The sequence below is a fragment of the Catharus ustulatus genome, chromosome 22, assembly GCF_009819885.2.
Source record: "Catharus ustulatus isolate bCatUst1 chromosome 22, bCatUst1.pri.v2, whole genome shotgun sequence".
NCBI lineage: Eukaryota > Metazoa > Chordata > Aves > Passeriformes > Turdidae > Catharus > Catharus ustulatus.
This window is the reverse complement of record NC_046242.1, coordinates 5,266,640-5,282,994: the sequence shown is the minus strand read 5'-3', so window position 1 is coordinate 5,282,994 and position 16,355 is coordinate 5,266,640. Positions and strand designations below refer to the sequence as shown.

At 45.6% G+C, this 16,355-nt stretch overlaps 1 protein-coding gene across 3 annotated transcripts; it reads left to right on the top strand.

The window, feature by feature from the left end:
• Window positions 1–536: 536 nt before the first annotated feature.
• KCTD7 (potassium channel tetramerization domain containing 7) lies at window positions 537–16,023 on the top strand. 3 transcript variants are annotated; one of them, XR_004419943.1, is made up of 7 exons: window positions 537–602; window positions 2,152–2,257; window positions 5,347–5,539; window positions 6,179–6,348; window positions 7,810–7,988; window positions 8,644–9,080; window positions 9,203–16,023. XR_004419943.1 is itself a non-coding variant. In XM_033078308.1 (6 exons), the coding sequence occupies exons 3-6, from the start codon at window positions 5,396–5,398 to the stop codon at window positions 9,018–9,020; spliced, it is 870 nt and encodes a 289-aa protein (XP_032934199.1). In that variant the 5' UTR covers window positions 537–602; window positions 2,152–2,257; window positions 5,347–5,395; the 3' UTR covers window positions 9,021–16,023. The 3 variants fall into 3 exon arrangements, 2 of the variants coding, with proteins under 2 accessions (XP_032934199.1, XP_042635838.1); XM_033078308.1 differs by having other exon boundaries at window positions 8,644–16,023; XM_042779904.1 differs by lacking the exons at window positions 537–602; window positions 2,152–2,257 and having other exon boundaries at window positions 5,184–5,539; window positions 8,644–16,023.
• The last annotated feature ends 332 nt before the right edge of the window (window positions 16,024–16,355 follow it).

Below are 16,355 nucleotides of genomic sequence, written 5' to 3'. Positions count from 1 at the left end.
CAGGATTATTTCCAGAAGGTGTTTTTGGGTGGTTGTCCTGTCTCAATTCCTGCTGCCCCGAGTTGTGTGGTAAAGTTTCGATCTTTAGGAACAAAGACGGATACAAGGTGGAACAGGATTATTTCCAGAAGGTGTTTTTGGGATGGTTGTCGTGTCTCGATTCCTGCTCCCCTCGATGGCTTCAAGGTGCTGAAGGTGGCTTCAACCTTCCCCGCTGGTTTGAGAGGAATTCTTGCTAAAATATTTCCATTTCTCGGAGTTTGGCTTTCCCGTCGGGGATGCTGATAGGAAGGAAGGGAGGAGATTCCCCCACACGCGGGGCCGGGGCCTCCCCTGCTGCCGGCTGAGGGCAGCGCGGCCCCGCCGCTGCCGGCATCGCCCATTAACCCCGCTAATTGCGGCTGGGCGTTTCCCCGGGAGCTGCTGACTGAGGATAACCCGGTGCCATTCCCGGTGCCGGTGCCGTTCCCGGTGCCGCTCCCGGGCCGCCGCGGCTCCGCCCGCCGGGACCCGGATGGGCCCGTACGTGACGCGGGGGCGCGGCCGCTGCCCCGGGCCCGAGCGGAGCCGGAGCTGGAGCCGCAGCCGCGGGCGGGCACCAGGTGAGCGCGGGCGGGGACAGCCGGGCCCTCTGCCCCATCCTCTCACACATCCCCTCACCCATCCCCTCACACATCTCCTCATCCCTTCATCCACCAGGCCGCGGGGCTGGAGGGGCTCGGGCAGCGGAGGGGCCGCGGCCGGGGCAGCCCCTCACGGGCTGTCACCCTGGCAGCCACCGCGAGTTAATTATTAATCGGTTATTCATGAATTGTTGGTTATTCCCTGACTCTCGGCGTGCAGCCGCTGTGGTGATGGCTGTGCTCCTCACGGCTGTCAGACAATAAAAGCTGAGGGGTTGTGTGTGAGGGGCAGTGCCGGGCACCGGGGGGTGCAGCCCCAGAGGTCACTCCCAGCCAGGGGTCCCTGCTGTCCTGTCCTGTCCTGTCCTGTCCTGTCACTGTGATGGACAGTCCCCCTGTCTCTGCTCTCACCTCAAAACTCGGGTTGCACTGCCCTTTCATCATACTCTGTGCTGTTGTTTATGACTGGAGATGCTGGGGTTGTACACTCCAGGATTCTCCAATCCAGTTTATTGCAGCTCAGACATCCCAGCCCTGCTTCCAGGATGTTTCTTTGCTGTTCTGACACAGATTCCTTGGAATTTTCTGGATGTTGTGTCTTTTCCCTCTGTGTTCACCTTTCAGTCACCTGTGTCTCTTGAAGTTGGTGATGCTAAATCAGGTCTCATTCTACCCCAGTTTCTCTTTAAAAATCTTGCTGGTATCTCCCCAAAAAAGCACATCCCAAAGAATTCTCTGTGATGGTTTCATACATCAGAACCTGGATAAAAAATCCTTTGTCTTTTAACCCTTATGTCTTTTTTTGTTGGTATTTAACATTTTTTTGTTTGTAACTTTGCCAACACCGGTGCAGCCTCAGAAGATAGTTAAGAAAAAGCTATTTAAACCAATATGTAGAAGCTGAGAAAACAGCAGAGCCTTTAACAGCTTTTCTAAATCTTGGCATCAAGGGCTGCTGTCATTCCCTGGGGAATGGAGCCAAACTGGCAGGGCCAGTTCATTTACTGAGCTTGCTTTGCTGTGTGTCAAACACCTGAGCTGTCCCCAACAGAGCTCCAGGAAGCAATCCCTGCTCTTAAATGACAGCTGGAAGGACTGGAAGGAGCCATTTCTGGTAGAGTTGGATGCTGCTGATGCTGCTTCAATCAAATATTTGATTTAATGATGATTTTGTTTAGTGGTGGTGTTTTCCCATTAGCTATCTGTTGATCTAGACCTAGATGGATTTGCAAGTGAAATGGAGGCATTTGCTTAGTTTAAATAAATAAATTCTGTAAATTTATTTACAGAATAAATTACAGAGAGATTTAACACATTTCTGCACATAGTTAAAAATAATCATTGCACGTGCTTTAAGTGCAAAGAGAAGGAACAGCCCAGGTTTGGATGGGGCTTGCAGTAACCTGGTCTGTGGCCATGGCAGGAGGGTGGGACTGGATGATCTTTAAGTTCAACCCAAACTCTTCTGGGATTGAGATGGATGTGTTTTCTCCATGAAATGCAGTGATTAATTCTGGTTTTCTTTCAGGAGGACTCAGCTCCTGTCAGCACAGCTCTGTTTCACTGCTCCCTGGACAGGTGAAGCCAGCCTAGAGAGGGACTTCACTCAGCTTTTAATGAACGCCAAAAAACAGGTTCCACTTGTCACTCATTGATCTTTTTATTGCCACTAAGCTTGTTCTCAGAATCCTGGGCTCATGGTGATCTGCTGAACCTCATTATTAAGGGATTGTTTTGTTGGATGTTCCAATGGCAGAGCAGGTTGGCACTCCTGAGCAGAATGCAATTAATGCTGTCTCATGGCTTTTTTGTTTTTCTCAAACCTTGGTGTCATATTGAAGGAGATCATGAAAGAGGGAGAAAAATCCTTTTTTCTCAGACTCCAGCTCTGTGGGGAAAGAGACCCTTTTTGGTGCAGTGCCAAATGGATGAACTTACCCCAAAAACCCATTTTGTGGTCAATAATGCTGATACATTTAATGGAGTGGATGTTGTTTGTTCCCATTACACTCCATTTAAGTGAAATCTATGGGATATCCTTAAAAAATGCAGACAAAGAACACGTTTTTTGGTCAATCTTGTGTTCTTTTGAGTACTCTAAAGAGAACCAGAAATAGCAGCCAAAGCACTGGTGTCAAGTGGCAGCTTTATAAATAATACATTCACAGTAAATACAGGCTCCCCTCAGTTTTTGACTGTGCATCTTATAAATGCTGCTCTGCAAGCTCCCTCTGGCTGATTTGTTTACCTCCTTAAAGGAATCCCTAGCAAAATAATCTTTCATTTATATTGTGGGTATCCTTTATCTCTGAGGCATAGCTGAGTTGTTTGGATAATTGATGATGTCAGAATAAATGTTGTTTTAGGACAAGTATTAAAATTGTTAATAGGGTGTGGCCCTTCAGAAGCACTTCCATCCTGATTTATCTGCCTGTACAGATTTTCCTGGGGTGGAAAAATTATTATGAATTGCAGAGAAGAGAAATTAAATTCCTCTCTGAGCTGAGCCTGGCCTCTGAATGAGCTGCAGCTTAGAAACATTTGGAATTTCACAGTACAGTAGTTTCACGAATACAAGCCGCACGGATTATAAGCCGCACCCCCGGTGCCTTGACAATGTTGCTGTCTTTGTCAATAGATAAGCCGCACCCCGAATATTAGCCGCACTTTCGTTCGTCGCGAGAATCCGTGCGCAGCTTTCACAAATTGGCCAATTAGTAACAGGATCGCGGCATAGCGGGCTTTACTGCCTCGGGGCGGGGCCAGGCAGGCTCGGCCCGCTCATGGTTGCCGACGGGGCCGGGTGGCCCAGCTCAGCGCCACGGCTCGGCGGGGCTGGCCGGGTGGTACTGCCGCCGCCGCCGGGCTCGCTGGCCCCCCTCTCCCGTCAGCACCGCCCCGCTGCCGCGTTCGCTCGCCCGGCTGGCAGGGCTGCCGCCGCCGGGCTCGCCCCGCGCCGCGCCTCGCGAGCGCCGCGCCCGCCCCGCGGCGCTTTCGCGGCTCGCGGCGGCGCATTCGCGGCTCGCGGTTCGCGGCTCGCGGTTCGCGGTTCGCGGCTCGCGGTTCGCGGCTCGCGGTTCGCGGCTCGCGGCTCGCGGCTCGCGGCTCGCGGCTCGCGGTTCGCGGCTCGCGGCGGCGCTCTCGCGGCTCGCGGTTCGCGGCTCGCGGCTCGCGGCGGCGCTTTCGCGGCTCGCGGTTCGCGGCTCGCGGCGGCGCTTTCGCGGCTCGCGGTTCGCGGCTCGCGGCGGCGCTTTCGCGAGCGCCGCTTTCGCTCGCCCCGCCGGCAGGGCTGCCGCCGCCGCCACCAGGCTCGCCGGCCGCCCCCTCCCGTCTGCACCGCCGCCGCGTTTCCTCGCCCTGGCCGGCACTGCAGGCCCCCGCACCGCCGGGCTCCCCCACGCTGCTGGCCCCGATTATGCTGGGCTTCCCCCGCTGCCAGGCAGCCCCACCCGCCGGCCTTCCTGCTTCTGCCATGCTCCCCTGCACTGCTAGCCCCAGTTCTCCCGGGCTCCCCCGCCCTGCTGGCCCGGGCTCTGCCGCCCGCCCCCGACACTGCTGGCCCCGCCTCTGCCAGGCTTTCCCACCTCTGCCGGGGCCGGCCGGGCTCCAGCTTGGCTTGGGGCTGCCGCGGGCTCTCACTTCCGTGTTGGCAGCTTTTAGAATTTTGTTAATAGATTAGCCGCCCCGGAATATTAGCCGCACTTCCGGGTTTCCACCAAAATTTTGGTCAAATTGGTGCGGCTTGTATTCGTGAAATTACTGTAGTTACTTATTTGTTTCCTCAGGAGCATCCCAGCTCTGTCTGGGTTCACTCTAAATTCAATATTTCCTTTAAGAGCTGAGCTCTAACAGTGTGCACAATGACTGTTTGCAGAATTATTAAGGCAGATTTTTAAAATGTTATGTCGTTTTTTTTCTCGCTGATTTTGAGGCAAAGCACCCATGAGTTAATAAATAAATGTGCCAGATGTGCTTGTGCAAACAATCCTATATTTTATAGTGATTTGAGAGGTGTTGGAATGTGTGTTAGGGAGTTGTAGTGCTGCTGGAGATACTCTGGGAACGGGGATTTTACCCAGTGCAGTGTAAGGAGAGCAGCGAGCTTTCTCTTTGCTGCTCTGCTCTTTCAATTATTTTCTTTACCCTGCGGTTTGTCCGTGCATCCAATTCTCCCACTGAGGATGGACCGAGGAGCCTTGTGAGTGTTAAATTCAGATTGATAATTAGCAGCGCGATAAGGACAGCTCATATTCGGGCAGGGTGGGAAATCCCGGATTTCCCATTTCGCAGGGAATTCCGGAGCCGGGCCGTGCTGAAGGTGACAGCCGGAGCCGGGTGTCGCCGATGTGGCAGGGCCGCGTTCCTGCATCCCGCCCCTGGCGAGGGACAGGCTGCGACAGCGGCCACCCAAATTCTGCCAGCAAATGACATTTTGCTGCAAAGCCTCGCCGGGCCAATCGCTCCTTGCACCGCGCAGCCAATGCACGCCGGGCTCTTCCCAGCGCCGGCAGCGCTCGGTGGCTGCAGGGCCTGGGGGCGGCGGTGCCCGGAGCGGCGGTGCCTTGGAGCGGCGGTGTCCAGGGGTTCCTGCCCGCAGCCCTGCCCGCCCCCTGAGCATCCCTGCCCGCTCTCTGGGCATCCCTGCAGCTCCTGCTCCCGGGATAACGCGGCCGCGCCCCGCTGATTTGGGGCATTCGAGGAGTTAATTTGGGTCTCCTTTCAGCACTGCCACGGCCTCCTACCCAGCAGAGCTGCTCCCCAGAGCCAGAGGGATGGTGGTTGTCACGGGGCAGAGCAAAGTGAGTGCCACCCCGGATGATGCCATGTCGAGCTCGGATGCTGAGGATGATTTCCAAGAGCCGGCCACTCCCACCGCCAGCCAGGCAGGACAGGCGCTACCTCTGCTGCCTCAGCAGGTAAGGGCTCACCTGAGATGGGGATGAAGAATTCAGCATTTCCTTGTGGTTACCCAGCTCACTTAACATGTTCGAGTAAAATGAAGTCTCTTGAGTTTATTTGAGTAGCTGGGCAGCTTTACTGACGAGTTTCATCCAGGTCTGGATTTGGAACATGTCATTAAGTGTTTATTCTGGCACTTAAGGCATAGTTAGATTTTTAGGCCTGATGTAAAGAAATACAATTTTTTTTCGGTGTATAGTATAGTCTGGTGGTATAAAGGAACCAGCAGGGTGCCATCCCAAGGTTGACCTGAGATTTCTTCCCTTTATTTTCTCTCTGTGTAAGGCTGGCGAAGGGGTTTTGTTTTGTTATTTCCCCAAAAGAGCCAAGAGGAGGCATTAATATCTCAAATATCTGCTATTCCAGCTGAATGATTTCTGCTGCTTCAGATTCCCAGCTACAACTAAACCACTCCCTGATTCCTCCCAGCAACCAAACCATCCAAATTTTTACCCCTCAAATCTCCCTGCTGTGGCAGCATGGCAGGAACCCCACATTTATCCCAGTGACAAATGCAAGTGCCTTTTGGGAGCTGTGCCCTTTGTCACCTGCAGAGGACAGGGGGCTCCTTCCTGATGTGCTGCTTGTTTTTGCAGTTCCCAGAGGTTGTCCCCCTGAACGTGGGGGGGATGTTTTTCACCACCAGACTGTCCACGCTGCGCAGGTACGAGGACACCATGCTGGCAGCCATGTTCAGCGGCAGGCACTACATCCCCACGGACGCCGAGGGCAGGTACTTCATCGACAGGGATGGCACCTACTTCGGGTATGTCACCACTCTCAGGGCAGGCTTCCAAAGTTCTTACTGAAAACTTGCTTTGAAACTTGTTTTTAAACTGATTTTGAACAGTTTTTTGCTTTGAGTTAAATTGTATTTACCTTCAAACATCACAGGAGTAACTGCAGTTAAAAACTCTTTGTTGGTTGTGCAGTGGGAAAGGAAAAACAAGAAACGCTTTGAATTTGTGCATTGTCTCCCCTAGAGTGTCTCCTTTGAAGGTATCAAGTTGTTTCGATGGTTTGAAGAAGTGTTTGGCATTGCTTTACCCAGGAAACTCCTTTGCACAAGGCTGGGTTTTAACTGATACCCAGTATCTGTAGGGAAGAGGGAATGGAAGGAATGAATCTGGGATTCTTACACAGCTGAAAATATGATGTTTTCAGTCTTTTAACAGGATATAACTGCTAAAAGAAAGCCCAAGTCTTCAAAGAATTTATTTCTCTAAATTATTTTTGTTGGTGCTGCCATATTCCTTCACCTCCAGGATTCCTTCCTAAGTGCACAGCTTTTATTTTATTTCAATTGAACTGACCATGATTACTAATGCTCTGTTTGAATTGGGGTGAGATTGCTAAAAAAGGTGGTCAGTGTTCATGGATCCAGGTCTTTGCCCAAAGCACATATTGCAATTTATCCCAAATTTCTTGTTGTTCCTTTATAGACATTTCCTTATTTTCTTCTTCAACAGAGGAGCATTGAATTATTTTCACACACTCTTGGGTTGTACCATAATCTGGGACAGAGATGGATTAACCAACTGTGTTTATTCTAAAATAATTGTGTCTTGGCATGAGGCAATTGTTGGAAAATCAATTAATTTGTGATGTTATCAACCTCAATTGAAAATAGAGCTGGGACAGAGAGCCAGGTTAGCACCTGCTGTATTTGTTGTCATTTTAAGATTGCAGTAATGCTGCTTTTATTTGATAAGGTTTTCTTGGTTAACACTTACAAAGTGATTTTTTTGTTTATTTGATAAGGGTTCTGTTGGTTAATATTTATAAAGTGATTTCTTTCCCTGTCAAAAGATCCTGCTGTGTGGAATAAAATGTTCATAAATAAAATTCTCTGGGAAAACACAAAAGTTTATTTTGTCCCAGACCTAAATTTGAAATGCAGTGACCACAATCTCTTTCCCATGAAACACTCTGGCCTCTTCTGTGTTATAAATGGTTTCCTCCACACTGAATGTTTGGTTTAAAATCCACTGATATTTTTTCAAATGAGTTTTGACATCAACTGAGGCAAAATGCGAAATGATGGCTTGGAAACCTGAACGTGGCAAAAGGTTTTACAAACAAATGTTGGGAATATGGCTCATTTATTTCACTTACTGTCTCAACAGAGCAAACAATGACTATCCAGCATTTCCTCTTCCCCACCTGCAGCAGTTTTGGCAGAAATGTGTTGGTTAATGATTTTTTTTTTGCTGTTTTTTTTTTATAGAGACATACTAAACTTCCTAAGATCTGGTGACCTGCCCCCCCGAGAGCGAGTGAGGTCAGTGTACAAGGAGGCTCAGTATTATTCCATAGGACCCTTGCTAGACAATCTAGAGGATATCCAGCCTCTTAAAGGAGAAAAAGTTAGACAAGCTTTCCTGGGCCTAATGCCATATTACAAAGGTAAATAAACAAAATAGCACTGACTCTTTCTTCTAGTGGGATTTCAGTGTTAAACCTCCTGCTTTCAGTCTGCTCTCAGCTCCCAGACTGATCCCATTGCAGCTGGGAACTTTATTCTGCATTTTTCATGCTGTTTGGATCTTTGAGGTGTCCACATCCATTGTGCTCTCAGCTCCCAGACTGATCCCATTGCAGCTGGGAACTTTATTCTGAATTTTTCATGCTGTTTGGAACTTTGAGGTCTCCACATCCATTGTGCTCTCAGCTCCCAGACTGATCCCATTGCAGCTGGGAGCTTTATTCTGTATTTTTCATGCTGTTTGGATCTTTGAGGTGTCCACATCCTGCTGCATCCCAGGGTGTGGATTTCTGTGTTTAAAAGGGAGCAAGATTAGGCTGTAATGTTATAAAATGGGAGGGTTTGTCTGCATTTGTTGTGTCAGGACTTGCAACTGAATAAACCTGGCCTTGTAGTGAGGCCACATAACTATAACAAAGCCACCAAGTTCACCAGATAACCGAGATTGGTTTGATTATTCTATATTTTGCTGAGAACATGCAGTGAAATGTTCTACATGCAATAATTGTTTGATCTTTCCTTGCTGATTCGTTGGAACCCTCAAGTCTTTGTCTGTTTTTTGACTGTTTGTCTCAGACCACCTGGAGCGGATCATCGAGATCGCCAAGCTGCGCGCCATGCAGAGGAAGGCCAGGTTCGCCAAGCTCAAGGTGTGCGTGTTCAAGGAGGAGATGCCCATCACTCCCTACGAGTGCCCCCACTTCAACTCGCTGCGTTTCGAGCGCAGCGAGAGCGAGACCAAGCTCTTTGAGCACCACTGCGAGGTGGACGTGTCCTTCGGGCCCTGGGAGGCCGTGGCCGATGTCTATGACCTGCTGCACTGCATCGTCACCGACCTGTCCGCCCGCGGCATCACCGTGGACCACCAGTGCATCGGCGTCTGCGACAAGCACCTCATCAACCACTACTACTGCAAGCGCCCCATCTACGAGTTCAAGATCACCTGGTGGTGACCCGCGCCTCACAGGGGACTCTAGAGGACAGATGTTCTCTCAGGATCGTCTGGTGGGGAGGTGTGGTGGCACAGAGGACTCTAGAGGACAAAATGTTCTTTCAGGATCACCTGGCAGTGAGTTGTGGTGGCACAGAGGATTCCTAGAGGACAAATGTTCTTTGAAGTTCATCTGGTGGTGAGGTGTGGTGGCACAGAGGACTTCTAGAATACAAATGTTCTCTCAGGATGGTCTGGTGGGGAGTGTGAGAGGACTTCTAGAATACAAATGTTCTTTCAAGATCACCTGGTGGTGAGTGTGAAAGGACTTCTAGAGGACAAATGTTCTTTCAAGATCATCTGATGGTAACCTGGCCTCACAGAGGACTCTTGAGGACAAATGTTCTCTCAGGATCGTCTGGTGGTGAGTTGTGGTGGCACAGAGAGAAATGGGAGGACTCTAGAGGACAAATGTTCTTTCAAGATCACCTGGTGGTATGAAAGGACTTCTAGAGGACAAATGCTCTTCTAAGATCATCTGATGGTGAGGTGTGGTGGCACAGAGGACTTCTAGAGGACAAATGTTCTCTCAGGATCATCTGGTGGTGAGTTGTGGTGGCACAGAGGATTCCTAGAGGACAAATGTTCTTTCAAGATCGTCTGGTGCTGAGGTGTGGTGGCATAGAGGACTTCTAGAGGACAAGTGTTCTTTCAGGATCACCTGGTGGTGAGTGTGAAAGGACTTCTAGAGGACAAATGTCCCCTAAAAAAGCACCTGGCGGTGAGTTGTGGCAGAGAAAAGAGGTGTAAGGACTTCTGGAGGATAAATGTTCTTTCAAGATCACCTGCTGGTGATCTGGGCCTCACAGAGGACTTCTGGAGGACAAATGTTCTTCCAAAATCATTTGGTGGTGAGTTGTGGTGGCACAGAGGACTCTAGAGGACAAATGTTCTTCCAAGATCATTTGGTGGTGAGTTGTGACAGGGCAAAGGGGTGAGGGGACTCCTAGAGGACAAATGTTCTTTGAAGATCGTCTGGTGGTGAGTTGTGGTGGCACAGAGGATTCCTAGAGGACAAATGTTCTTTGAAGTTCATCTGGTGGTGAGGTGTGATGGCACAGAGGATTCCTAGAGGACAAATGTTCTTTGAAGTTCATCTGGTGGTGAGGTGTGATGGCACAGAGGATTCCTAGAGGACAAATGTTCTTTCAAAAATCACCTGGTGGTATGAAAGGACTCCAAGAGGACAAATGCTCTTTGAAGATCTCCTGCTGGTGAGGTGTGGTGGCACAGAGAGGGGTGAGAGGATTCCTAGAGGGGAAATGTTCTTGGCAGGTTTGCTGCTCACATTCCTTGGGATCAGCCTGCTGGCAGGGGTTGGGAAAACCTCTGGAAACTTGAAAAACCAGCCTGAAATCAGACTGTTGGCTCAGGTACCTTAACGAGGCACAAAACAAAATCACCTCATGGGAAGGATGGAGGGGAGTGGCTGAACATCTGCTCAAAGGTGCCACCAGGAGTGGCTTCAGGATGCAATTGCAGATTTTTCCTGCATTTTTGGGAATCTGGGGTGCTACTGAAGCTTTACCCTCTTAGAAATGTTTTAGTTCCTCCTTCAACTTTATAAAATTTGAGTCACACCCAGCACAAAGATTCTGGAAATGTCATTTTGATGTACTAGATAATTTAAAAAAAGAAAAAAAAAAAAAAGAGTATTCCCTATATATAATTAATTGTTGTCAGGGTTAAGCTGTATTTGTTTTTTAATTAAGGATCTATGTTGTGAATTATAATGTTATACTTCAATTATTTCTGTTGAAATAGCAGATCTGGAATATATTCCTTAATGCTTTTAGGAATAATAACTGTTCATGGAAGACTTGTGCCTGTTTTTAGCCTTAGAAATTCTAAATGTTTACAATATATACAAAACAAAGCTCTTTAGAACCAGGTCATTTACAAAGGCTTTTGGTAAATGAGAAAACCCTGTCTGTATGTTCCTATTAGCAGTAGTAAGAGGAATATTTAATGTATATTATTTTATTACTGACTCTTTTTACATTCTGTGATATTAAATTTATTTTAGACTTCAAGTCAGATGATATTAAACCAGTGCTTCCCTCACCTCACCCTTTTCAGACAATTTAATCTGCATTTTATCCTTCTTGTTGACCCCTCTTGGTGTCATAGAAGGAGAAACAAAATTCAGACTTCATATTCAGACACTTCTCCACTCTAAAGCAGTAGGAAATTTCTTCCCATGCTGGAAGAGGCAACCATATTATAATTATAATATGAATTGTAATTTCTTCAGAAAATTTTGTACTTCTGCCATGAGCAACCACATCCCAAATTTCAACTACTGAATTCACTGAGAGGGAGAAAATCTGAACATCTCATTTTGTGAGGTAAAACTCCAACCTGCTTGGAGAGGCTTCAAAATAATCTTAAAGAGAGAGACAAAATAAATATTTGCATATTGCATTCCATTGGATTAATTAATCCAAGAATATTGCTTAATTAAACTGCTGACCAAAATTCTTAAGGAACATTAATGACAGTGATCAAAATTCTCATGTTTCTGAGACAATTTTTAGAATGACTCAAAGAACTTGAGGATCAAATTGTCTTGCAAGAAAAGAGATCATTTTTTTTGCCTTGTCACCCTCAGATATATTTAATTTAGGAACTAAATTCTCTCTGAGGTGGGTGTCTCCCTGCTGATCTCTGAGTTTCAAGGGCAGAGAAAAACTTGAATAGAAAGAATTCTGCACATTTGGATCTAAATTTAAATTTGTTTCAATTGTTTCCTGAAATAACAGCCTTGCTGTTACAGCTTTAAAGTTAAAGTTAAACTGAGATTAAAGTTTTAAAGTTTCCCTGCAAGGAGAGGAAGTTTTGCTTGGTTTCTTTGCTGCTTTTTTGTTTTCTTTCTTTCCAAGGAATCTAAACTGCAAACCACAATTTCTTATGAAATTAAATAACATTTAAAGCTGAGCCTTACAAAGCTCTGGCTGCTTGTGCACTTCAGGTATTTAAGTTCAGGATTTTCAGATGTTCAGAATTACAGATATTTAGTGAGAATTGCAGTTTTACTGGAATTTTCAGAGGGATTTTTTACCTCTTCCCATAAATATATTTACAGAACTCTGGTTGGAATTCCAGCACTCCTTGTAGAAATGCATCACAATTTGATTTTCACAGTATATTTTCTGGTTTGGCTTTAGGAATTTCCCTGCTGTTGTTCAGGAGAAGCTGTGATGACAAAATTCCTGTTTCAGTCATTTTTGTTACTCCTTCATAGGCACACACTGGGATTTTGTAACTTTTTCCTGTTCATTGTTTAGAGAAAATGAAAATCTTGCTCTGTATCAGCTGTGTCTTAATCCAAGTTCTCATCCTGCTGAAGACATGAAGTGCAATACTGGAAAGGAAAACATGAATTTAATCCCACAAGCTTTAATTAGTGCTGCCATTTGTGATTTGTCCAGGTTAACAATATTTTAATTGTCCCAAGCAGTCTTTGTTTACAAGATTTCACTGCTCTTGCCCAGGCTGTGCTCATTTTTTAGCAAAGCAGAATTGTGCAGGTGGATGGCAGGGGGTGTAATGAAAATCTGGGTTATGGAACGTGACTGATTCTCTTTTCTGGGCCTGGAGCTTTGGAAATTCTACATTTGCAACAAAATCTGGGAGTGGCTGATCTACCAATTCCATGTTTGAGAGGAGTGAGGATTTTGGTGTACAATTGTATCATTAAACTATGGAATTCTGCTTTTTTTTTTCCCTTTAGGACTTTTCTTTATATCTGGGCAGGCCAGTTTTGCTAATTCATATTTTTCTATGCTCTCTTAGCTTTTTTTTTTTGCCACTTTATCATCTACAGAGTCACTTTTCCACCCTCACAGCCCCAAATCCCTGTGGTTGAGAGCAGTAAATCCATTTGAATACTGGAGAAATGGTGGGACAGTTGAAGGTTATTTATTTAAAATTAGAATTGTTAACTATTTTTTATATAAAAACATGACAAGACCAATTTTTTTTAACATTCCCTTTATAGCCATTGTGGAGTGGTTCTTAACAGGGAACAAAGGGAGTGAGTTGGCCAATTCCATAGCACATGAAATGTTTCTGCATCTGTTTTATGCTTGTGAAATAGGAAGGGGGAAAATAAAATAAAAATAGGAAAATAAAAAAAAAATGAAAATAACCCTTATGAAGCACCCAAAAATGACATGAAAAGGTGTTTATGTACAGCAGTTAATGGCTGCTGAGCTCAAGAGTTTAAAAAAAAATCTAAAAATAACTTGGTGTAGATTTTTAACTTTTAACCCAATCTTCTGCACAGGAATCTGAACTATTCCTTGCTGAACTTCCATCCTCCTCAGAGGAAAGTGAAGGTGCTGCCAGCTTTGGTCTGGGGAGCCTTTGTGCCATAAACAGACCCTCTGTGCTCCTTGTGGTGCATGAACTGGATTTTTCATTTAAATTTTTGTTTTAACCTCTAATGAGGGCTCAGTTCTGCATCAATGAGCGTGAGTTCTTTTTTTTTTTTTTAAGCACTTCAGGTTTAGTTACCTTAAACAAAAGCTGTGAATTATTGCAGCAGGAATTTCTGCATCACCCCCTTTTGAGGGTTTTTTTTTTTAATTTTAGGAATTCTGCTTGGGAGACACCTCATTATGTAATATATGTAAAAACCTGAATTTGCTAATGTGAATATTTTTGAAATTTTGTTATTAGCTGTGTAATATTCTTCCCTGAATGTGGAAAGAGTGATAAGTGTTGAGTTAAACATTGGTTTTGTGATAAGCCAGCTCATGCCTCAGGTACCTGCTGCCCTCATTTGGAAAATCATCCCAAACTCTGTTAAAAACCAGGAATGTCCCCTGGCTCCCCCAGTGAGCCCTGAGGAGAGTCAGGGCTCCTTCATCCACTCCAGGCTCCATTCCTGGGCACAAAGGGGTCCCAGGGGCTGCCTCAGCTCCTTGAAGGCAAAACTCAAACACTTGTCCTGAGCACCTAAACCTGGCCTTGGAGATTGTTAAAATTCCAGCAAACTGAAGGATGTGGAGACCTTAAACTGCTCTGGGAGTTTTGTTAAACCCTGATGTGGATTTTAAACTGCTCTGAGAGCTTTGTTAAACCCTGGAGATCTAAAATTGCTCTGAGAGCTTTGTTAAACCCTGATGTGGATTTTAAACTGCTCTGAGAGCTTTGTTAAACTCTGGAGACCTTAAACTGCTCTGAGAGCTTTGTTAAACCCTGGAGATTTTAAACTGCTCTGAGAGTTTTGTCAAACCCTGATGTGGATTTTAAACTGCTCTGAGAGCTTTGTTAAATTCTGATGTGGATTTTAAACTGCTCTGAGAGCTTTGTTAAGCCCTGATGTGGATTTTAAACTGCTCTGAGAGCTTTGTTAAACTCTGATGTGGAGATTTTAAACTGCTCTGAGAGCTTTGTTAAACCCTGATGTGGAGTTTAAACTGCTCTGAGAGCTTTGTTAAGCCCTGATCTGCCCTGAGTTGGTGCAATGGATGTTTTGTGACACAGAGCTTTGAGTTTTTGGTGTATCTGAGTTTTCCCAGTGAGCTGATTTCCAGTGTCCCCTGAGCACTGGTTTTTGGAAATCAGGGAGTGGGAGTGAATTCCTTCCCCAGGGACAATCCTCACTAGCTCTAAAAGGAAAATTTGGAGATGCTGATCCCCACTCCCCCATTTGTGAGATGTCTGTGCTGAGCATTCCCAGCCTCCAACTGGATCCCCTCAGCCCCTTCTCTAACCTCTCACAGCTCCAATTCCTGCAGGAAATTTCTCTCTCCTCTGCTGCACCCTCAGCTTTGTTTGCCAGGTGATTACTCAGCCTGTTTTAAACTCATTATTAAATTAATACTTTAATATCACAGTGTGGTGACTGTTAGTGGCTAAAGAAGCTTATTTATAAAATCTCATTACTCCCAAAAATACCTGAACAAATGGATTAAACCAACAGAGAACACAATCACTTTAATTTCACTCTTCTGCTTTATTTTTTTTCTAATGACTGTTATGAAATATAAATTCTTACTTCTTTTAAGGGCTTATATAGGAATATGTATTCAGCCTAAGAACTCTATTTTGGGAGCTGAGGGCCTTGTTGTGAGCTGCATGATCCCTCATTTGTTTTGTTGGTTTTTTCCCTAAAAAGCTAATTACTGATATAATTAAAGGTTTTGTAGCTTGATTTGGCATTTGCAAGCCCTGGGTGCCCTCATTCCCAGGTTTATCCTCACTGTTCATTGTTCAGAGATGACAGGGGACACGATGAGGGGGATGATGGAAAAAAAATCTGTCAGAGCTGGCAGTTCCCACTGCAGAGCTGTTTGTGTGCAGACACTGGAGAAAAAATGATCTCTTAACTCATTCTGAACTCTGGGATAGATTTATTTCACTTCTTTTAACTTACCCTGGACAATTTATAGACCCCACTGGCTTAAAGTTGTGGTTGGCATTACTGAGCCCTCAAGATGTTTTAGCTTTTTCACACACAGCACAGAGGACCCAGGATAGTTCTAAAAAATCTAAAAAATAAGCTGACTTCAGAGGAGAATTCTGTTCTGTTATTATCTCCTGTATATAATTCTCTAACTGGAAATCACTTTCCAGAAGTTCATAGTCATTTTACTTACACAAGCTTAGTATAAGTTTACCTCCACTCTCACTGTGACTTTTATAAATGGATTTTGTTTTGCTGAATTATAAATTGTATGTGTCTATGCATTGTAACCCGTAATGCCTTTGAAAATCCAGCCTGGATGCTAATGATCAGGGTTTGGAATTATCTCCAAATGTGTTTTGTTAATAATTATGTTGACTTGTGATGTTCAATACTGTGAGTACTGCAGTGTATTATTTCTTAATACTTTTGACTTTTCAGTTCAGGTAATATAAAGTCTGTATGTTTTTTATTTAAAACACATAGAAGAAAATGTGGATCTAAAGACTGTGTTGTGCAATAAAAGATTATATACTGACAACTGTTGGAATTCTGGCTCATCTGGTCTGCAGCCACTGCAGTGCTTTTCCTCACCTTCCCTGGGATTTGAGTGTGCTCTGCCTGAGTGCAGATGAAAATTAAGGCAGGAATTTCTGTCCCAGGCTGTTTTAATGGAATTTAGTCATTTATTACCACTTCCTGAGCAGAGGGCATTTGTGCAGTGTCTGCTCAGGGACACCAGCCGGGATCAGATCATTCCAGTGACCCCAGCTCCATCCTTCCCTCCCTGCACACCCATCCTGTGCTGCCCCAGGTTCTGCAATGCTCATAAAGCACCTTTCTGCCTCTGTTCAGAAGAATTTTCCCCTTGTTCTGAAGTCA